Below are 23,990 nucleotides of genomic sequence, written 5' to 3' on the forward strand. Positions count from 1 at the left end.
GCCTTTCCGTTTTCTGGGGTTGTAAACAGCTGCGACTTGAACAAGCTTGGAGCAGCCGCTGGCTCTCCCAGACTCTCAGCTGAGCCACCTGCCACGGACCATGGTCACACTGGGAAGGCCTCGCTCCAGCCCCTGGTCACTCAGCTGCACTGATCCAGCCCCTCACGCATGTCTGGAAGCGTGAGTGATGACAATGTCGCCACCTCCCTACACTGAGACGTGGACACTGCGCACTTGAGCACCAGTGACTGTGGGGGCAAATTTAAACTGCAGACATCAAAGCAGACTCTTCCCTGAAACAGGCCCACTACTTCCCCCTGAATGTGGTGCTTGCATGCTAAGTCGCTTCAGTCATGTCCAGCTCTTAGTGACCCCATGGACTGTAGCCCACCAGGCTCCTCTGTCCGTGGGATTGTCCAGCCAAGAATACTGGAGGGGGTTGCCATTCCCTTCTCCAGAACACTGAGGACGGGGAGAAACAAGATGGCAAACAATGCTTTCAGGGCTCGGGGGCATTGAACGTGCACTCTCCCCTCCTCTACCTTCTTAACCACCAGGGGCAGGCAGCAGGAGACAAAAAGGCCAGGGTGATGCAAGTCAGTTCCTTGAGGGCCAGGGAGGGAGACACATATTGCCCAAAAGCCACACGGGTCCTGGCCCCTGGTCCACACGGTGGCTGCTCACTCTTCACGCCCAGCCTCTCCCATCAGGTGAGTCCTTTGTCCTCCTCGTGCTGGGGTGAGGGCCTGAAGAGAGGGAAAAACTGGTTCCTGTGAAAACTGCCCCTGGGTGTGGACCCCCTAAAGGATATGTGAGGAAGAGCGGCCAGGATGCCCCAGGCTGACCTCTGAGCTGGTGAGAGCCCATCGGGGACAAAGCAAAAGGCTTCCTCTGGAGCATGGCCAGAAATGGGCACATGGGTCCAGGGACCCTCAGGTGTGCTCTGGTGAAGGCACTGGGAAAGGCTGCCCTCAAGAACGCTGCAAACCACACATCTCAGGTTAGCTCTCCAGAAAAGACTTCAGCCATAAAGTAAAGCTGACAGCAAAGCAGAGCCAAATGCCTGGTAGACTTTGCCAGATTCTGTTCAGGAAATAGAAGTCCCATATAAGCCAGCAATCCCACTGCTGGGCATACACACGGAGGAAACCAGAATTGAAAGAGACACGTGTACCCCAATGTTCATCGCAGCACTGTTTATAATAGCCAGGACATGGAAGCAACCTAGATGTCCATTGGCAGACGAGTGGATAAGAAAGCTGTGGTACATATACACAATGGAGTATTACTCAGCCATTAAAAAGAATACATTTGAATCAGTTCTGATGAGGTGGATGAAACTAGAGCCTATTATACAGAGCAAAGTAAGTCAGAAAGAAAAACACCAATACAGTAATTAACACATATATATGGAATTTAGAAAGATGGTAACAGTGACCCTATACGCAAGACAGCAAAAGAGACACAGATGTAAAGAACAGACTTTTGGACTCTGTGGGAGAAGGGGAGAGTGGGATGATTTGAGAGAATAGCATTGAAACATGTATATTATCATATGTGAAACAGATTGCCAGTCTGGGTTCGATGCATGAGACAGGGTACTCAGGGCTGGTGCACTGGGATGACCCTGAGGGATGGGATGGGGGGTGGGGAGGAGGGAGGGGGGTTCAGGATTGGGAACACATGTACACCCATGGCTGATTCATGTCAATGTATGGCAAAAACCACCACAATATTATAAAGTAATTAGCCTCCAATTAAAATAAATAAATTAATTTAAATAAAAAAAGAATAACATTTAGGAGACTCCAACAAAATACCTAAACTGAGTTAGGGACTTCCCTGGCAGTCCAGTGGTTAAAACCCCACCCGCCAATGCAGGGGACGTGGGTTCACTCCCCGGTTGGGGAACTAAGATCCCACAGGGCAGCTAAGCCCGAGCACCACAACTGCTGAGCCCGCGAGCACTAGAGTCTGTGTTCTGCAACGAGAGAGCCGCGTGCCACAGTGACAGATCCTGCAGGCCGCAGCGGACACCCGCCACAGCTAAACATAAAACTAAACATTTAAAAAAGGAAACCGAGACAGAGGCGTCTACACACTCATCCCCTCTCTTCCCTGCTCTCCGATGTGGAAGTGTTAGTCACCCAGTCATCTGATTCTCTGTGACCCAAAGGACTGTAGCCCTCCAGGCTCCTCTGTCCATGGGATTCTCCAGGCAAGAATCCTGGAGGGGGTTGCCAATCCCTTCTCCAGCAGATCTGCCCGACCCAGCGACTGAACCAAAGTCTCCTGCACTGCAGATTCTTTACTGTCTGAGCCACCAGGGAAGCCCTCTCCGAAGCTTGCTCGAATCTTTGACGCCCACCACTCCACTGAAAGTGCTTGCCAGCGTCATCCGTGATCTCCCTGCCTCTAAGTCCAATGGTCTGTTTCTAGCGGTCGCCTTCCTTAACTTCTCAGCAGCATCTGGCCTGTGCATTCTTTCCACCTCAATATGCTTTCTTCACTTTACTCCTAAGACAGCACATTCCACCGATCGGTTGTTCCCTCCAGTGTCCTTTGCTGAGTTTCCCTCTTCTTCCCAATTTTAAGAGAGCTCAGTCCCTGGTCATCTTCTCTTGTCTGCACACATTTTATGTTTTCTAGTGTCTTAGTTCAGGCAGCTGTAACAAACTACCTTGGATGGGGTGGCTTATAAATGACAGAAATATATGCTCTGGAGGTTCTGGGAGCTGGAAGCCTGAGACCGGGTGGCCAGCATGTCTGGGTCCTGGTGTGGACCTGCTTCTCAGCTGCAATGGCCGGCTTCTCGTTGTGCCCACCCATGGTGGAGATCAGAGCAGAGGGAAGCGAGGTGTCCAGGACTCTCATAAGGACACTAATCCCGTTCATGAGGGCTTCACCCTATGACTTCATCTCATCCTAATTATGGGGCTTGTTGGTCTAAGGGTATGGTTCTTGCAAGAATTGGGCTCATAAAATCGTCTCCCAAGGATATGAACTTGACTGTGTGACTAAGCACACATGGTGGATGAACCCTGAAAACGTGCTAAGTAAAATCCACGCGTGTGCGCAGTCATGTCTGACTATGATCCCATGGACTGTAGAGCCTGCCCGGCTCCTCTGCCCATGGGATTTCCCAGGCAAGAATACTGGAGTGGGTTGCCATTTTCTCCTCCAGGGGATCTTCCAACACAGGGATCCAACCCGTGTCTCCCACGTTTCCTGCAGTGGCGGGCGGATTCTTCATCCACTGAGCCACCTGGGAAGTAGAAGTAGTCAGACACAGAAGTCTACATCGTGCATGACTGCATTTACATTCTGAAACATTCGGAACAGGTAAATTCACGCAGACAGAGAGCAGACTGTTGGCTGCCAGGGGCTGGGGCGGGAGGAAGAGAATGACTGCTTGGCGGCTAAGGAGCTGGATTTGGGGATGATGAACACGTTTGGGAACCAGACAGAGGTGGTCACCAGACCACCGTGAACATAGTAAATGCCACCAAATTTTTCACTGTAAAATGACCAATTTTATGTTATATGAATTTTATTTCAATGAAAAAAAAAGTCTTTAAAAGAATTAAGGAGAGGACAAACATGGTAAAGGCCTCTGTGAACTGCAACCATCTGGTGACTGGGGTTCGGGCTCACTCTGATACCTACTGACTGTGAGGATGACAAGGCACTGCTGTGGGCCTCAGTTTCGCCACCTGTCAAAGGGGTCGCACTGCACCACCAGTTCTCAGAGCAGCCTGTGTGAAGTCACAAGGAGCCCTGCTTCTAAACGCACGGGCCACCCTGCAGATTCCAGTACGCCTGTGAGGCAATCGTGCCTCTTGCCACTGTGCTGAAAACACTTATTTCAGGGTTTGAATCCAACCCCCTTTCTAGAACTAAAGAGCACTGGCAGAGCTAAAGAGCACTGGCAGCCCACGATTCTAGTGCAGTCACCCATGATCGTTCATAAGATGCGTTTCAATTAGAGAAGACAATACCATAAACGAAGTGCATTTATTAGGAGGGTAAACACCACACCATCACAAGTGGGCACTCGGCAACTTCACAGGAAAAAGACACCTTGACAGAGTCCACAGGATTTTGCTTATACCACAGAAGGAGCTTTAAGGCAGATGAATTCGAGGCTACGAAAACTACATCTGTGATACAGGCACAACATTCAGAAATAAGTCAGGCTCCAAATGTCCCCATTCCCAACAAATCTCTGAACGAGTCGGTCAACAGCCACGGTCAGGGACTCAGACGCAGAGTCTCAAAAGCAATTCAATACAACACCAACGCAGAGGGGGTCGTCCTGAGACCTCCCAAATCTCGTGGATAACACTGACCCACGCTGCTGTCTGTGAGCCTCACATGCTTTTATTTCATACAAACTTGGATACCATCCTAGGAGAACAAATGCACATTAGGCGAGAGGAAAACAGGACTTAGAATCACATCCCACAAACAGGATTACAGAAAACAAGGGCCACACTCGGCTGTGCGGATGGACTGATGACTTTTCTGACAGACGGTGAAACGAAGCTTATAGAGATGCTGTGGTAAGCTCTGTCTTCCCCTCCGTGGTCACCACCTGGATTAGGCTTCCTGAGCTTGGTCGATTCTTCTCTGTGATCCAGTCATGGAAGGTTCTAGAACAAAAAGAAGAAAAGCTTTACATTCTAAAAGCAAAACTCTGGACACAGGCTTATCTTCACATCAGGGCCAAGCAGCAGCTTTAAAAAAGCCTCCAAGGCCTCATGGACACACACCCACGTCCCCAGTGACTCTAGGACTTCACTGACTGCAGTTCCCGAGTGGTTAGGATTTGCCAAGGTTTTCACTTGGCTATTTTCCTGCGTTGTTGGAATACAGTGATTTTATGTGATTAAAGACAGATTTTCATGAGTTCATCCTAAGAGACATGGGCACCAGTCTGGCATTCTGTGATGACCAGGAGGGATGGGAAAGGGGGAGGAGAGGGAGAGAGGGGATGATTCGCATTGTTGTTACGGCAGAAACCAACACAACATTGTAAAATTCTTTTTAATATATATTTAAATTAAAAAAACAGAATAAATGGAAAAAGAATTAGAAAAAAAGAGAGAGAGACATGGGGAGAATACTTTATACTTTGTTATATTACCTCCCAGAAAGTTAAAAAGAGAAAAAATTATTATTATTTTCTTAACAAACATTTATGGAGCATCCATGGCTGTGCCATGCAATGGAAAAAGATATTTAAAAAAACACAGTACTGCAATAAAACACATCCGGTGCCAGGATGGGGCATTTAATCACCAGCTCTGTGTGGGGAGGGGTGTGGGTTGCCTGGGGGAGTTGTGTTCGGTGTGTGTGTGTTTGTGTCAGTCACTCAGTCGTGTCCGACTCTTTGTGACCCCAATGGACGGCAGCCTGCCAGGCTCCTCTGTCCGTGGAATTCTCTAGGCAAGAATACTGGAGTGGGTTGCCGTTCCCTTCAACAGAGGATCTTCCCGAGCCAGGGAGGGAACCCAGATCTCCTGCATTGCAGGCAGATTCTTTACTGTCTGAACCACCAGGGAAGCCCTTTCACAATGTATGTGAATATAAAAACTCAAACTCTATACCTTCAATCTATATCATTGTCAGTTATATCTCAATAAAATCTAGCAGTTGCCAAAAAAAAAAAAAAAAACAAGGAAAGAAAAAGGGTACAAGGAATTATTAAGGTTTAATGATGCTGAAGCTGAAAGTCCAGTACTTTGGCCACCTCACGCGAAGAGTTGACTCATTGGAAAAGACTCGGATGCTGGGAGGGATTGGGGGCAGGAGGAGAAGGGGACGGCAGAGGATGAGATGGTTGGATGGCATCACTGACTCGATGGACATGAGTCTGGGTGAACTCCGGGAGTTGGTGATGGACAGGGAGGCCTGGCGTGCTGCGATTCATGGGATCACAAAGAGTAGGACACGACTGAGCTACTGAACTGAACTGAACTGAACAAGAGACTGATAATTTTTTTTTTTAATTTGGCCACACCATACCGCATGCGGGATCTTAGTACCCCTATCAGGAACTGAACCTGTGTCCCCTGCATTGGGAACACATAGTCTTAACCACTAGACTGCCAGGGAAGTCCCCTGGTCATTTTTAAAGCATTAACCCCTGCTGTTGAGAATACTGTCCGCTCTGACATCCCCCATCCCACAGGTGGGACTGTGGCCCCTCCTTCACTAGAAAGTCCTCAGGAGCTCCTGAGGTCTTTAGTGCCTATGAGAAACCTGCTGGACCAGAGCTGACCTTCAGCCGTCCAGTCATTCGAGCTGCCACCGCCCAGGGCTGAGTAGGTACAGGGAAGCTGTTGTTGCTGTTGCTCAGTCACTAAGTCGTGTCTGACGCTTTGTGACCCCACGGACTGTAGCCTGCTAGGCTCCTCTATCCATGGGGTTTTTCCAGGCAAGAATACTGGAATGGGTTGCTATGTCCTCCTCCAGAGGTTCTTCCTGACCCAGGGATTGAACTCCCATCTCCTGAGTCTCCTACATTGGCAGGCAGATTCTTTACCACCGAGCCACTTAAGAGGCCCCTGCTACAAGCATTTAATAAGACCAGGGTTATGAAGTCAAATGGCTTGGCACATAGGTGCTACGTAAGCGCTTGTTCCAAACATAAAAGTTGCAACTATCTCCCAATTCCATCTAAATAAAAGGCAACCTCAGACCAGAAGTACATCGCAAGCCTACAAACATCCCATATGAACACAGCCATCCAGGCAGCTCACCACTCACTCTGCTGGACAAGGTGGTCCCTGCTCCCTCATCATCGTCCCCAGGCGCAGCACAGCCCCCAGCCCCAGTGGGTGCTCAGCGAACATGTGCTCAACACCCCCTTAAATAGAGGGGTCTGAGGGAACTGAGATCCAGGTGAACACAAGCAAGCAGAAAGCGCATCCTCTCCTGACCTTCCAAAGCCACTCATATTCACAAAGGGCCTTGGGGGCCGAATATGATCTGGGGGACAAAGGACGCTTTTCTGAGGTTTGGCACTAATTCAGACACGTGGGCCCAGAGGTCTCACCCAGGTCAGCAGCTCACTCCATGCAGCTGTGCTTGTTAACAGAGAGAGCCAGTGTTCCAGGCGATGGGCTCACACAGCATTTCTGTGGGTCAGACATGGGCTGGGAGCCTGTCCCACTCTACGACGGCTTACCCTCCCAAAGGTCATCACGGACCCCCATTGTACAGACTGAGAGGCTGAGGCCTAGAGGAATTGAACCACTCCTGGTGGAGGCGGAGGCACCATTAACCCCTCCAGCCTGCGAGGTTCACACAGAGTTGCGAGATGCCCTTGGAGGTCAGGACCTCATGGAGCAGCGAGTTGATTGATAAGCCAGGAGAACACGGGCCTGTCCTTTCACCCGCAAGAGGGAGGCACGAGGGCTGTGAGCTGCTGAGTCAGTGACGTGACTTCGATACTCACTCGACCAGGAACTCCAAGGGCGTCCAGGAGCTGAAGTCGGCTTCGGGCATTGACTTCCTGTTCACCGGGGTGTCCAGGGTGACCCTGCAGAGCAGAGACAAGCCTGTCACGTGTGTGTCCCCACTCCCGGGAGACGATGGCACCAAGGGTGACCACGCCGACGTGGACAGACCACTCGAAGCTCACCAGGGAGGCTGGGAAGCTGCCCCCGGTCAGAGACCACAGCCCAGCCCAGCCCTGAGCCAGCAAGGCACTTTGGGTAAGAGCCACGTTTTGCCTTTTTCTAAAACAGTCTTTACTGCAGTAAACTCTTTTTCTGCCTGTGTCTCCATTCCCTCCCTAAAATGCAGCAGACTCATTTCTCAGGATTTTTTTAAGTGTAATAATAATATTTCTTTAAATATGGGGGGAAGACAGCCTCATCCTTCATTGTGTACTGTTTTCCAGGGAATCTTATGACTTTCAATAACAGAATACAGAATTCTGAAATGAATGACTTTCCCAGAACTTTCAGGCCTGGGAAATCACTCAGAATCATAGCCCTGGGACCAGGTCACAGAATCTCAGAATGAAAGGTGAGAGGACCGTCCAGAGCCCCAGCCCACCGACATCATCTTTCAGGACTAAAGCCGAGAGACAAGGTCTTTGGTCTGGAAATCCTTCCAGAAACATCTCCCAGAGTTCCCCAAATTCTCCCCAAATTCTCTTCCCACACCCACAGACCAAACAGGAGTCTTTCTTCCATGCTGACCTTAACATGACTTGAAAGACAGAGCTACAGATATTAAAATTAAATGTGTCCACTATTTCTTAATCAAGAGGGACACAAGGACAGAAAATGAGGAAGACGCAGGCCAGGAAGACCCATCCCATCAGCTAAGCAACCATCCGGGAAAGCCCAGATAATCCAAAAGCCAAACAAGTGTCGTCAGGGCCTTTGACGACTCTCAGGGGCTGAGGTGACAGCACGCGCTCATCCCTGGTGTGGAGTGACTCCAGGACCCACGTTAACCCTGGGTGGGGGTCAGATGTGGAGGGACCCCCAGCCACTTACGGGAGCAGGGCGACGGCTGCAGCCCCGGGCGGCAGGCCACTGCTCTTCCCGGCCAGGCTCTGGCAGAGCTGGTGAACCGCGGCCTTGGCCATGCCGTAGCCGATCATCCCTGGGAAACGGGGAGAAAACATTTCAGGGACCACTGGCCACCACTGGCACATCCAAAGGGCAGCACGCCAGGGTCCCAAGGAGGCTGGGAAGAGAGAACTAGGGACATCTTTGGAAACTGGGAAGGACATAACCTACTATTCACCTGGCATTTAATGGTTATCAGAGAAGCCACGAGGCTAATCCTAGTTCTATTGCTAAGGAAACGGAGGCTTGGACAGGCCCAGGCTCACACACAGACTCGTACCGAGGCCAGCGGAGAGATGAAAAGCCAGGCAAGGGTTCTGAACCCTTGAATCCATAACAGCTTGTGAGCAGCCAGCATTCACCGCTGGGTGCCCTGTGGGTTGGCACAGTGGTTTGAAGTACAGGCTTCAGGGTCAGGCTGCGCAGGTCCAAAGCCCAGCCCTTCCCATTCACCACTGCAGAAATCCTGGACAGCTTCTCAAGACCTTGCTAACCCTCAGTTTTCCCATCTGCAAAAATGGGGATAAAGTACTCAATTCTAGGCCCAGGACAGGGGAGCACCTCCATACATGTTGCCCATCATATTAACACAAGTGCTGTGCCCTGGGGTCCGGCTCCCATTATAGGACACCATTTGAATCATATGAGACTGCTTACACGTGGAATCTAAAACAGTACGGGGTTGGCCAAAAAGGGCCCTCAGGTTTTTCTGTAAAACGTTATGGAAAAACCCGAACGAACTCTTTGGCCAACCCAATACAAATAAACGTATTGACAACACAGAAATAGACACAGATGCAGAAAACAAACTTATGGTTATCAAGGGAGGGGGGTGGGAAATAGACACAGATGCAGAAAACAAACTTATGGTTCTCAAGGGAGGGAGGCGGGGTGGGGTACATTGGGAGACTGGGACTGACACGTACACGCCGCTCTATATGAAACAGAAGGGACAGGAGGAGCCACTGTACAGCACAGAGCACCGGACTCATGACTGTAATGGCCTACATGGGGACAGAATCGAAAAAGGAGTGGCTATATGTGTATATGCGTGTGTGTGTGTATATATATAACTGATTCACTGTGCTGTACAGCAGAAACTAACACACTGAAAATCAACTAGACTCCAAAAAAAGTAATTAAAAAATAAACCACACTATTTGAGCAATCGCAACATATGCGTATACTTGCTTCCCATGGACCTTCCTTTCCCCCACCAGTCAGTGAACGCTTGCTGATAGAAGCGAGGCATGTCTTTCTTTTTTTAACTGAAGTATAGTTGATCCATAATGTGTTAATTTCTGCTGTGCAGCAAAGTGATTCAGTTACACACACACACACAGACATATACATACACATACACACACACACATACACACACATACACACATACACACACACATACACACACAAACATACACACACACATACACACACATATATACACACACATACACACACATACACACACACATATATACACACACATACACACACATACATATACACACATATATACACATACACACACATACACACATATACACACACATACACACACACATATACACACACATACACACACACACATACACACACACATATACACACACATACACACACATACATATATACACACACATACACATACACACACATATACACACACTTACATATACACACACATACACACACACATACACACACACATATATACACACACACATACACACACACACATACACACACATACACACACACATACATACACACACATACACACACACATACACACACACACACATACATGGTGGTGGTTTACTCACTAAGTCATGGCCAACTCCAGTGGCCCCATGGGCTGTAGCCCACCAGGCTCCTCTGTCCATGGGATTTCCCAGGCAAGAATAGTAGAGTGGGTTGCCATTCTCTTATCCATGGATCTTCCCAACCCAAGCCTTGTACCCATGGTGCCTGCACTGCAGGTAGATTCTTTACCAACTGAGCCACCAGGGAAGCCCCATATATATACACACACACACACACACACATATGCATTCTTTTTTAATATCCTCTTCCATTAGGGTTTATTACAGGATATTGACTAGTTCCCTGTGTGATACAGAAGGATCCTGTTGCTTACTCAGTCTATACGTAACAGCTTATCAGGACAGGGCTCCATCTGTCCCACAGACACACGAGGTCTCTCTCGTCTCAGAAGCACCCCACAGCACCCAGCTGTAGATGCACTAAACGCAGCCATCACAGCAACAAAGAACATTGTTGGCTCATTGCTGCCAACGTCCCTCCGCCTTCAGAAAACCACTACTTCCAAAGGTCGGCCGCTCCCTAAAAACCCAGCAGGTCGGCTGTTTCAAGTACAACAGCTCAAGAGGCATCAGAGTCTGGTGGGAGGTGGGACTCACAGCCCAGAGGAGCAGCCAATCACTGAACCGCTTCCACAGTGACTCAAATTGCAAAAGAGGGTCAAGGTCTCAAAATTTTATTTAGAAGCACAAGAAGATTATTTCACCATGCCTGGTTTTCTTGGCTTAATTAGGGGCAGAAGGCCGACCATGGCATGAAGATCTAACAAACTCTGTAGCAATTAAAATAAACCAGTGGAAGGGTTGGGATGAGTTGGGAGGCTGGGATTGACATTGCATATACACTGCTGCTGCTGCTGCTGCTGCTGCTGCTAAGTCGCTTCAGTCGTGTCCGACTCTGTGCGACCCCATAGATGGCAGCCCACCAGGCTCCCCCGTCCCTGGGATTCTCCAGGCAAGAACACTGGAGTGTGTTGCCATTTCCTTCTCCAACGCATGAAAGTGAAAAGTGAAAGTGAAGTCCGTCAGTCGTGTCCGACTGTGTGACCCCATGGACTGCAGCCTGCCAGGCTTCTCCGCCCATGGGATTTTCCAGGCAAGAGTACTGGAGTGGGGTGCCATTGCCTTCTCTGTGTATACACTACTATGTATAAAATAGACAACTAATAGAGAACCCACCGTATAGCTCAGGGCTCCGTGGTGACCTAAATGGGAAGAAGATCCAAAAGAGGGGGATGTATGTGTACCTATAGCTGATTCACTTTGCTGTGCAGTGGCAACCAACACAACATTTTAAAGCAACTATACTCCAATAAAAACTATAACAAATAAATGAGTGAAAAATCACCACTCCAACAGCTTTAAACAAACCAGCGCATGAATTTCATCTGACTCTCTCTTCTCCCAGGACTCTCTCTTCATCCCATTCAAACAGCATGAAAGCAAGGAATCGGATGAGGGGACAACAAGCCAGGAGCAACGAGTAGCCCCAAAGGTTTAAGTCCACAGAATTTTGTACACTGCTGGTGAGGATCATGTGCAAAACATGGGGAAAGAACGCACTTCATCAAGAAGATAAATAAGGATAAAGTCATCAGTGTAGTCCCTAAAGACTGGTTTCTAAACACAGCACAGATCCTTAAATGGTACAGGAGAGAGATCACCATCTCTTGGATACCGTTTATCCTCCAGTGGACTGTCCCCAAATAAACAACCTTGGAAAGAGGAGCTGGGGGCGGGGGGTGGTTCTCAGCGTGTTTCCACATGAAAACCTTTTCATTTTTGAATACCTCTTCTTGGGTTTTCAAGGACTATTAAGCCTGTTCATCGCCTGCTTTCATAGACTTCCCCAGATTTTTCTGGAGTCTGAATAGAAGTGAAAAGATTTCATGACTCAAATAAATTTAAGAACGTCTAACTAAAGAGCTAAAAGAGGAACAAACTTATCAACATCTGAAGAAGTAACTGAGCAAAAAGAAAGCTGGAGTAAATAATAACAGTTCACATTTACCGCTGACTCTCTGCAATACCTGTCTTAAACCATTTACATCCATTAAGATGTGTGCAAGTCCCAACCACCATATAAAGGAGGTATTACTGTTTCTTCTCATTATACAAATGACAAAACTGAGGCTCAGAGAGGTTAAGTAATTAGCCAAATATCACACAGCGACCAAACGGCAAAACCACAATACGAAACCAACCTGTATAGTTCCAGATCCTATAGTCTTAACCAGTATCAGAAACTATAAGCAAAGAATGATACTAATAAACCAAAAGCAAGGCTAGAAAGCTGTTTTGTCCTTCAGAAAAATTAGTGTTTCAGTCCTAGGGTTTTCTCTTTTCAATGTCAAGCTATTACTCATTTCTGTATTTACTCTCTCGAGTCTCTGATTTTAACAAAAATCAGATCTCAGCCAGACTACCAATGAACATTTACACAGTGTTAATTATTGCAAGAGCCATGGATTTATAAGATCACTTTCTCTGTGAAACCTAATAAAATGAGTGGCAAAAAAATGATTAATTTGTAAAAGCCTCACAGTTCAGTTCACTACACAAAAACTCAAAAAGATGCTCAAGGTTTCACCACTTACTAAAGAGGTCCAAAAACACTCCCCTCTTTTTTTATAAGAGTTTAATTTAGGTAGTGGAGACAGTTCCTGGCTCCCTGAACTATGTTCCCCACTCCCTGCTTAAACCCCTTTATCCCAATCCAAAGGGAGAGTAAACTGTCCCCAACCCCTCACTAAATTCAGATGGTGAAGTCTTAACCATCCCCTGCCCGCACTTCAGTACAAGTGTTAGTCACTCAGTATTCGGAGAAGGCAATGGCACCCCACTCCAGAACTCCTGCCGGAGAAATCCCATGGACGGAGGAGCCTGGTAGGCTGCAGTCCATGGGGTCGCTCAGAGTTGGACAGGACTGAGTGACTTCACTTTCACTTTTCACTTTCATGCATTGGAGAAGGAAATGGCAACCCACTCCATGTTCTTGCCTGGAGGATCCCAGGGACGGGGGAGCCTGGTGGGCTGCCATCTATGGGGTCACACAGAGTCGGACACGACTAAAGTGACTTCGCAACTCAGTATTATCTGAATTCTCCAGGCAAGAACTGGAGTGGGTTGCCGTTCCCTTCGCCAGGGAATCTTCCCGATCCAGAGACTGAACCTGGGTCTCCTGCATTGCAGGTGGATTCTTTACCATCTGAGCTACCAGGGAAAAGCCCATATTAATGAGGTGAGAGTCACTGCAACACCACCCATTCCCTGGGTGGGTCCCAGACATACACACACGAGACAAGCCGGTGCCAGAGGACAGTGGTCCTTGGCCAGCATGACCGTGAGGACAATGCCTGTGAAAAGATGAGGGGCGCTGCCCCTAAAAAAATGTGGGCCTAACAGGGAGCAAAAGCCACCCAACTGCAAACAGCCCTGGAGAGTAAAGGGCTCTAATACTCCCCCTCCCACACTCAGCACCCCAGCGAGTGAGAAAGTGTGAGCGTTCCCATTTCACAGACGGGGTAACGGAGGCTCACCGGGCGTCCCGTCCAGGGCGGCCCTGGCCCCTGCCAAGGTCAGGAGGCCTCCTTCCTTGAGGTGCTTGGTGGCCAGGTGGCTGGAGATGGTGGATGTCCACACGCTCTGCTTCCACATCAGGTCACAGTTTTTAAAGAGCGCTGAGCAAAGAGACACACGAGGTCAGCATTCACAAGGAAGAAACTGAAGGGTGAGCTTGACCCCCAGCACCCAACACTCCAGGAAACCCCCATGGCCACTCTGGGTCTGCAGGGAGATCTAACACACACACACACACAGCCCAGGGCTTGTGCTCAGAGATGCAGGTTCAAATCCAGGCCACGTGATCACCCAAGCCTCAACCTCCTCACCTACAAACTGGTTAGTGTTAGTCACTCAGTCATGTCTGACTCTTTGGACCCCATGAACAGTAGCCCACCAGGCTCCTCTGTCCATGGGATTCTCCAGGCAAGAATACTGGAGTGGGGTGCCATTTCCTTCTCCAGGGGATCTTCCCAACACAGGGATTGAACCCAGGTCTCCTGCGTTGCAGGCAGATTCTTTACCATCTGAGCCACCAGGGAAGCCAAACTGGTAAACATCAACCAATAAATGAGGACTGCTAACAGATAGGTGGGACTGGCTTTAATTCAAACACTGCCCTACTTTATAAATGGCATTAGGGGACTCCCCCGGTGGTCCAGCGGTTAGAACTCCATGCTCTCACGGCCAAGGTCTGGGTTCGATCACTGGTCGGGGAACTAAGATCCCACAAGCCACGTGGTAAGGCCAAAAAAATAATTTTTAAAATTACAAAAATACATAAAGGACATCAGATTTTTAAGTAGAACCTATATGTCTAAGTCAAGTTTTATCTGTGATAAAAAGATCTCAGGGACTATGACGACATAAAGAGGGCTTCCATGGAGTGACAGTGTTCTATGGTTGAAAGTTTAATGCCAACTTTGAAGACTCTTTAAAAGAAAGCTGAAATAACAACCATCTCGCATTTGTTTTAACCCTCTGGCCTCGCCAGAGACGTGAGGAGGAACAACTGGTAAGGGAGGTCACATTACCAGCTGAATGACCATCCCTTTCCCCCCTCACAGGATACACAGAACCCAGTGCACCCGTGACCCAGAGACAGAGCCCTCCTGATACAGAAGGAGGGTCTGCAGTGGGTGATGACCAAGGCACTGCATTTCCCCGTTAAGAAGAACTAGGGGAGAAAAGGGTGGACCCACAATTATAACTTCCTGTTCCCAAAATACGCAAAAGGCCAACAGGTGTTCTGCCAAGCCGATCACGGACAAACTGACAATTTCACATTTAGGTGTGGTTCGCAGGGAAGGAGAAGGAAATGGCAACCCACGCCAGTATTCTTGCCTGGAGAATCCCACGGACACAGGAGGCTGGCGGGCTACAGTCCACGGGGTCGCCAAGAGTCGGACGTGACTGAGCACACACACGTGCATGCACACACAGAAAATCAATTCCTTTTTAAATCACTCCGGCTGATAAATGTAGAAGCAATGATAGAACTGGAAAACTCCCATTTTCCAAGCCCCAGTGGAGGGACTGATTATCAGTGGATGTTTACAGCCACTAGTTCTGGGGAATTTGGGTTTCTCAAGGTGTTTGGGAACAGGATACTCATACATGATGCCAAAGCACAATTGCAAATAGAAAAATGGACCTTATGATGGAGATCTATTGCCTTAAGCCTGACCCAGCATCAAAGTCGGCATCACTCTGGATGGACGGCGGAGCAGGCCGTGGGATACGATGAGGACTCACAGGGGTGCAGAGTGAAGCCCACATCACTCAGGAAGCATCCTCACCTCCAGAGTATTTAACCTGAATCTGAGCAACTCTCCAGACCTACCTTCCAGCTCACAGGAAACACCAGGGACAGAGGAACAAGGTAAATGATACCGTAAAGAAACGGTCTGACACATTCAGGGTGGGGGCATTCTACGTGGAAACTGCTTTGGACCTGCCAAGCCTATCACGGGAAAAAAAAAAAATTCTAGATTGAGAGACACAAACAGTAACACAATGCCGTACATAAACCCTGATTAGAATAAATCTAGGGGAAACAGCTATGGAATAGACTGAGGTAGGTGGAACATGGGCTGGTACTATTAATCTCACAGAATTACTGGTAACTGCCTTAGGTATGAGAATGGTATTACACTAACGCGAGAGAATGGCCTAATCCTTGGAGACACATACTGAAATACAGTCAAGTGTCAAAGCACTTTCAAATGATTAACGACAGCAGCAAAAATACACACACAGAGGACACGTGTGCGAGAAAGCACGAGAATGTGAGTATGGCAAACATTAACAAGGACTGAACCTCGACAGGGGCATAAAGGTGTGCACTGAATGGTTCTTTCATCTTTTCTGTATATTTGAAAATGTTCACGAGAAAAAAATAGCAAATAAACTCACAGCTTCAACAAAAGCTCAGTTGTGAACTTCTGAATGATCTCTCCATTCCATTCACTTTCCCAGATCCCAGTAACGAGCCCTGAAAGACTGCGGTGGGGACCATGCTGACTTCGTCCTGTCTCCTTTTTAATCTCAAGGCCCCTCTGCCCTAACTCCTCTGAGCGTCCTCGCGTGCTAAGTCACTTCAGTCGTGTCTGACTCCTTGCCCCCTGTGGACTGCACCCGCCAGGCTCCTCTGTCCATGGGATTCTCCAGGCAGGAGCACTGGAGTGGGTTGCCATTCCCTTCTCCAGGGGATCTTTGTGACCCAGGGATGGAACCCCAGCCTCCTGCAGCTCCTGCACTGCAGGTGGATTCTTTACTGCTGAGCCTCCAGGGAAGCCCCCTGACCCCTTTTATGGGAGGTTTTTTGCTTCCTCTGTAGAACAGGGTGTTGATCCCCACCTTACAGCAACTAGAAAGATTCTGGGCGGCAGACAGGAAAACGTCCGGCCTGGCACATAGGACAGGCCCGACCCGTGCACCTGGACAAAGAGCAGAGCAGGTGAAAGATTAACTCAGAAAAGGACTCACACTTGGACTTGGCATTGCCCCCGGCCCATCCTCCAGCCACACAAAGGATCGCGTCCACCTTCTCTGTGCCCAGGAGCTTCCCCACCTCAGCTGTCACCTGAAACAGAGGACCAGAGAAGACGCACAGGTGGTAGGTAAACCTCGACAGGCTGACGCCTGCCGTTGCTATAGTCACCTCCACTGACCTTTCACTTCTTTGTAAGTCAGCTCACAGTACCTGGCAATTAACACTTTGAAAATCAGGTGCAGGACCAATTTACAATGAACATTTTGGACAGTAAAGCCTGACTGCATTTCAGTGTGATTTTTATAAAGCAACCTAGAGTCTTCTGAATATTCTAAAGGGTGGAGACGTACACATTCCTGGGATAAAACAATAAATAAAGTAGGAAAAGTTTAAAAAAAAAATCACACACAAATTCATGAACCATTCCACATTTTTTAAAAAATCACCTAGGATTTCACTGCCTATAGCTAGATTTCTGGTATATTTCTTTCCAGAATTTCTTTGCCAATCACAGAATCATAATCTGAGATAATCAATTCTACTCTCCCTCCAATACAAACATCCCATTAACTGTAACTCCAAAAAAAAAAACCAAAGCCAAAAAGAAATTTTTTCCTTTAAAAAAAAAAGCAATAAAAAATAATTCACGGCAAAATGTTGGTAAGCAATGAATACATGGGGGTTCATTTTAATTCTCTACTTCTGTTTGATTAAAATGTTTAAGGTGTTAAAAACAAACACATGTCTTTTGTTATAGTTTATTAAAACAAAACCCTGAGTAGACACACAACCCTGGCCATCATGCATGAATCTTTTCCATATTTTCCTGGAATGGCTCAAAGGATCATACCCTGTCAACAACTTTGTTAAGATCAAGCTTCTAAAGAAGCAGCTTAACACAGGACAGTGGAATTCTCGCAGCAGTAACATTTCAGTCTCTGACGGCTTTCCCTAACAATTTCTGAGCCTCAGATCACTCTTTCAGGGGAACTGCCTGGCGGTCTGATGGTTAGGACTCCACGCTTCCACTGCAGGGGCATGAGTTCCATCCCTGGTTTGCGAACTAGGATCCCGCAAGCCACGGGGCATGGCCAGAAATAAATTATTCTTTCATAGAGACCGATTTGGCAATGAAAACCAATCTTTCCTCTCCTCTACATTCTATACCAAAATCTTTCAATTTAAGTAGATTCCTGACCATCCCTTGGCAAGTACCTGACATAACCCTGGTCTAGCTTTTGAGGTCTTCCTCCTGTTACCCCGGTTCCCTGGCTGCCTCCCCTTCATTTCTAAGCCACATCCCATTGCCAACAGCAAGATCTCATCTGCCAGCAGCTGCGTTATCTCCCCTGACCTCTGTACCCGCACACAATCTGTGCTCTACGTTTTAGGGAAGCACAATGCTCCTGCTTGATTCGTCTTTTTCTTTTCATTTACCACCTCTGTGTTCTATTTTTATAATAAAATTAAAATGAGGCATTTTAAAATTCCTCACCCTTAAATTCTTCCTTCTGCCTATCCAACAGTCTTCTATAGGTTTAGTTTTTTTCCCACTTCTTCATCTTCTGTCACTAGTGAATTTTCAGCCTAAGGGAGCCAATTTAAATATGCCTGCATGGGTGCTCATTCGTCGTGTCCAACTCATTGCGACCCCATGGACTATAGCCCGCCAGGCTCCTCTGTCCCTGGGATTCTCTAGGCAAGAGCACTGGAGTGGGTTGCCATGCCCTCCTCCAGCGAATCTTCCCACCCAGGGACTGAAGCTGCACCTCAAGTCTCCCGCACCGCACCGGCAGATGGGTTCTTTCCCATTAGCGCCACCTGGGAAGCCCTAATTTGCATGTCCTAAGGTTGGACTTCCTCTTCTAGAGCTTTAGATTCAAAACCTGGATGTCATGCTGTTTGTCCAGAAATTCCTGATTGAGCAACTAGGGGACGAGAAGGCGCAGGAGGGGTTAAAGATGTTAAAAGCTAAGCTTTTCCCAATCTTCATCCTAAAGATGCACCGTATAGTCAAGTCTTAGATGTGGACAATTTCACATCCGAAATGGGATGCAGACATCAGAGACCTGCAACTAGAGGAGCAAGAGAGACACTGGCTGCAGAGGACCATGGCTGCAGGAGCCGCAGCTGTCCACGCCCAGGGGCTCCCTCACATCTGGTTTAAGTTTTCATTGCTTTATTCACACGAAGCTATTCTGCTGAGAAGCAACTTTAACATGCAGTTAAGAGCACAGGCACCACCCCCTACCAGAGCCCAGGTTCAAATCCCGGCTCTGCTACCTACGACCTGTCTGAGCAAATACTTGGGGCTTCCATACCATTTCTAAAAGGGAGATACGATGAGACACTTGGTTTTGGGGTGTTAAAGAGATTAAGTGGCTTATTGCAAATAAGACACTTCTTACAATGTCTGACACACAACAAAGCCATACTGAGTTTTCCTGCTGCTGCTGCTAAGTCACTTCAGTCATGTCTGACTCTGTGCGACCCCACAGACGGTGGCCCACCAGGCTCCCCTGTCCCTGGGATTCTCCAGGCAAGAACACTGGAGTGGGTTGCCATTTCCTTCTCCAATGCGTGAAAGTGAAAATGAAAGTGAAGTAGCTCAGTCATATCCAACTCTTAGCAACCCCATGGACTGCAGCCTACCAGACTCCTCCATCCATGGGATTTTCCAGGCAAGAGTACTGGAGTGGGGTGCCATTGCCTTCTCCGAGTTTTCCTATTAAGTCCAATAAAACCAATAACATCATTAAGCACAGAAATCATTAGGAGGTTTCCTTGGACTGTGGGCTGCAGGGTTGGCATGAAGACCACAGATAGCACATCCTTCATGCAGCTGGTGGGAAGGGCTCTTCCAGAAATACAGATCTGCTTAAGAGCATCTCAGATACTTATACCAAGACATCCAACGAACTGTCAACAGTTCCTCCTTGGGGACACAGTCACAGGGAGAAAGAGGGATATTTCACAATTTATCTATATAGCTGTAGAGTTTTGCCTGACTTCTTTACAATACGCCTGGTCGGGAAGATTCCCCCGGAGAAGGGAGTGGCTAGCCACTCCAGTACACTTGCCTGGAGAATCCCATGGACAGAAGAGCCTGGTGGGCTACAACAGTCTACGGGGTCGCAAAGAGTCAGACGTGACTCGGAGACTAACATTGTCACTTTCACTTTATAATTGGAAACGACCTAGTTTGTTAGTATTCTTGCTTTTAGGGGGAGCTCCGCTTTCTGGAACGTATCTTCAATAAATAAGAGAGGGAGATGAAGATGTTCACCACAGTATTCTTAACATTAGTAAGTAAAAGAAGTTAGAGTAAAAAAAGAAAAATTGCAAAAAAAGTTTAAATGTACAAGCACAAACCAAAGAAACTGTGACCAATCCATACAAAGAAAAATTACAAGTTGACACAGAGGTGTTATTAAGTGATTTGAGAAAGAATTCAAGCTAAGTTAAATTGAAAAAAGAGAAGCTGACCATAGCTTATAAAATACGAATTTATCTCAACCTGTAAGACTTATAGTATGCAGAGGAAGCACAAGAAAATGGGCCAAAATGTGAACTAACTAGTGAGCTAACTAGACATGGATCATGGGCTACTTGTCTTTTTTTTTTTTTTTTTTCCCACTTTTTCCAAATTTCCCTCCATGAGCACAATGGCTCTCATAATTAGAGAGACACCTGAAAGACGGAAGGACACACCGCCCTGGAGCCCTCTCCCCAGGGCTCCCCACCCCACATGCAGTCCTTCCCTGGAATCACCTGGTCGGCCTGCTCCGTGAACGAGTCCGTCATTTTAACCACGACGTTGGCACTGGCCTCTTCGTTCTCCTGCACGTCGATGCTGGCAACCCACTGGAGGAAGGAGAAAACAGGTTTGGTCAAGAGGCAGTCAGGCATGACAGATTCATGCTGGAGTTGGAGACAGGTTAGAGGCTTAAGCGAAAACCCACTAGAGAAAGGACCTAGCAATTGACCTCTAGCATCCCTTGCAAGGCTTTCCGGCTTTGGCCAGCATACCCCTTCCTGATCCCCAGGCCAGTACACTGTACCTCCAAACACCTCTTCCCCTTCCACTCTCACCTCTGAAAGCTAAACCCTGCTGGTGCAGAGCTGCCCGAGACCAGGGATTTGCAAACCTTTCCTTAAAGAGCCAGAGGCTAAGTCTTTCAGGCTGTGAAGGCCATACGGCCTCTGCTGCAACTACTCAACTCTGCTATCACAGCTAGAGAGCAGCCACAGAAAACAGCCCAGCAATCGATGAAAGAGCCTGGCTGTGTGCTGAGAAGACATCAGTCACTGAATTATGAATTCTATATAATGTTCACATGTGGCTACTCTTCTTTGGATTTCTTTTCACTAATTAAAAATGGGGAACTCCTTTTTAGCTCTTGGGCTCTGTGATAACAGGCGCCAGGCAAGATCCAGCCCGTGGAGAACTGGAATTTTCCAACCCGTGTCCCAGGGCACGAAAGGATGACTATGGGCATGGATATCAGGTCAGAGTTTGAATCCTGGTTCTGCCATACAGCGACTCTCTCATCCACCCACTCGGCAGAGGTTCCTCCCATGCAAAATGTGGGCTGTCAGCAATCAACAGGGTTAGTGACAGAATTAAATGAAATGCAGGATGCTACGGTGGATGAGTGGCATCACAGACTCAATGGATAACGGTTTGAGCAAACTCTGGGAGATAGTGGAGGACAGAGGAGCCTGGCATGCCGCAGTCCATTGGGTCCCAGAGTAGGACACGACCGAGCGACTGAACAACATCGGCTGCTGACGCTTGGTGCTGACTCAGAAAGCTCCAGGGCCCTGCAGTCTGAAGGCCCCAGAGATAAACATCTCCCCTACAAGCTTTGAAGAACACAGCATCCATTCAAAACACTCACTGCTCTGTGTCACAGCGAGGAGGGTACTGAGACAAAGAAAGAGCTCCATCCCAGAGCCCCCAGAGCTCCCAGGAAGGAAGGGAGGGAAAGACAGAGCCACGGGTAGGTCAGCTCTCCAGATTGACCACGTGAAAGGACAGCCACCGTTCACCCCCCGCCCCCGCCCCGAGAGGAAGCACAGCCCCTGCACCTGTAACACACAGATACAGGAGCCCTGTATTTTTAATTGGAGGATAACTGCTTTACAATGTTGTGTTAGCTTCTGCTGCACAACAGCCTGAATCAGCTATTTGCTTTGTTTGTTCAGCTGCTCAGTTGTGTCCTACTCTTTGGAACCCCATGCACTGTGGCACCCCAGGCTTCCCTGTTCTTCACCAACTCTCGGAGCTTGCTCAAACTCGTGTCCACCTAGTCCTCTGTCGCCCCCTTCTCCTCCTGCCCTCAGTCTTTCCCAGCATCAGAGTCTTTTCTAATGAGTCAACTCTTCACATCAGGTGGCCACAGTATTGGAGCTTCAGCTTCAGCATCAGTCCTTCCAATGAATATTAGGATTGATTTCCTTTAGGATTAACTGGTTTGATCTCTAGGGATCTGTACCATTTTTCTAGATTCTCTATATACATGTTTTAACTCTGTATTAACGTTACTGGAAAGACTAAATGGAACTAAGACTATGGAGGGGCTCTGATGTGCAGGAGCTTAGTGCCTGGCCCTGGGCCGGCAGTCCTTAAATGTTCCATGGTCACCACCCACCCCTCCTGCAGACCTGGGAAGACATCTCAAGACAGGTAAATGGTGGGTATTCAGAACCCTTCGAAGCATATTCCTACACTAATACGAGATGAAAACCCTGGCTGCCTTTCTCCTTGGTCCCAGGCTGCTGCTGCTGCGGGCAAGTAAACCCCCAGTAAAGCTCCCGGAGCTACAGCGGGGGGTCTCTGAGCAAGAAGCCGCTGCAACTGAAGATACTGTGGGCGGAGTCTCCACCTGGAATTCGCGGGGCGGGCTAGGGGCAGAGGGCAGGGGGCAGGGTCCCTGGCTCGGTGACAAGCGCCCCTCCTACCCATGATGCCAAGTACTCCAAGTAGACTTTGCCAAACAAAAGGCATTTGCAAGCTTTCAAAATATCACATACAAGGGAAGCTAATGGAACAGGGATATATATCAATAGGGGGTTTCCCACGTGGCGCTCGTGATTTAAAAAAAAAAAACCATGCCAAAACAAGAGATGCGAGTTTGATCCCTGGGTCAGGAAGATCTCCTGGACAAGGAAATGACAACCCACTCCAGTATTCTTGCCTAGAGAAGAATTCCATGGACAGAAGAGCCTGGCGGGCTACAGTCCACTGGGTCGTAAAAAGTCGGACACGACTGAAGCAACTGAGCAGGTATATATCAATAACATATGTATATCAATAGTAGCTAACATTTAAATAGCTTTTACCAGCGTCAGGTAATTTACAACTTATGCGTAATGACACCGATTATTTAATCCTCATAACACCTCTAAGAAATAAATACAATTAGTACCCCCATTTTACAGATGGGGAAAGTGAGGCTCGCTAACATGAAGCGGTCAGTTCAGGGTCACAGGGCTAGTAACCCCAGTGGCCGTGAACAAGGCAGTGATTTCAGATCCTTCCCTCCCGTGACCTCTCCCTCCGGTTCTGGTCTGTCCTGAATCACGCCCGACACTCCGGACCGCGCAGAGGCCGGAGAGCAGAGCCCCCTGCGCCAGCCTCCCGGCAGAGCAAGGCCCTGCACCTCGGCCCGGGTGCGCACGCAGACGTGTCGACCTGTGCGAGCACCTGCGAGCACTCACGTCTCGGGGGGTTCAGCGGCCCCCAGCTCCCTTCCAGACCGCCCTGCATCGCGGCGCCCGAAGGCCCCTCCGCGCCAGCCCGCCGAATTACCCAGTTGCGGGCCCGGAAGGCCTGCACGCATCGCGAGCCCAGCGCGCCCCGGCCGCCGTACACCAGCACCCGGCGCGCCTCGCCCGCGGCCGCCGCCATCCCTCCGCCGCGTTCGGCTGCCGCTGCCGCCGCCGCCCGGATTGCGGACGCGGCGCCCCGCCCCGCCCCGCCCCGACCGCCCTCCGGGCCAAGAGGGACCCGCGCGG

The 23,990-nt window shown here is 48.6% G+C and overlaps 1 protein-coding gene across 2 annotated transcripts; it reads right to left on the reverse strand.

Annotated features, from left to right (window-relative positions):
- Positions 1–3,995: 3,995 nt before the first annotated feature.
- Positions 3,996–23,940, reverse strand: QDPR (quinoid dihydropteridine reductase). Of its 2 annotated transcripts, XM_070791843.1 has the most exons (7): positions 23,785–23,940; positions 20,742–20,834; positions 16,964–17,060; positions 13,954–14,094; positions 8,517–8,625; positions 7,463–7,546; positions 3,996–4,652 (listed from the first exon to the last, which is right to left on the reverse strand). In XM_070791843.1, the coding sequence occupies exons 1-7, from the start codon at positions 23,881–23,883 to the stop codon at positions 4,547–4,549; spliced, it is 729 nt and encodes a 242-aa protein (XP_070647944.1). In that variant the 5' UTR covers positions 23,884–23,940; the 3' UTR covers positions 3,996–4,546. The 2 variants fall into 2 exon arrangements, with proteins under 2 accessions (XP_070647944.1, XP_070647945.1); XM_070791844.1 differs by lacking the exon at positions 13,954–14,094.
- Positions 23,941–23,990: the final 50 nt, after the last annotated feature.

This window comes from Bos indicus, chromosome 6, assembly GCF_029378745.1.
Source record: "Bos indicus isolate NIAB-ARS_2022 breed Sahiwal x Tharparkar chromosome 6, NIAB-ARS_B.indTharparkar_mat_pri_1.0, whole genome shotgun sequence".
In the NCBI taxonomy this organism is placed as follows: domain Eukaryota; kingdom Metazoa; phylum Chordata; class Mammalia; order Artiodactyla; family Bovidae; genus Bos; species Bos indicus.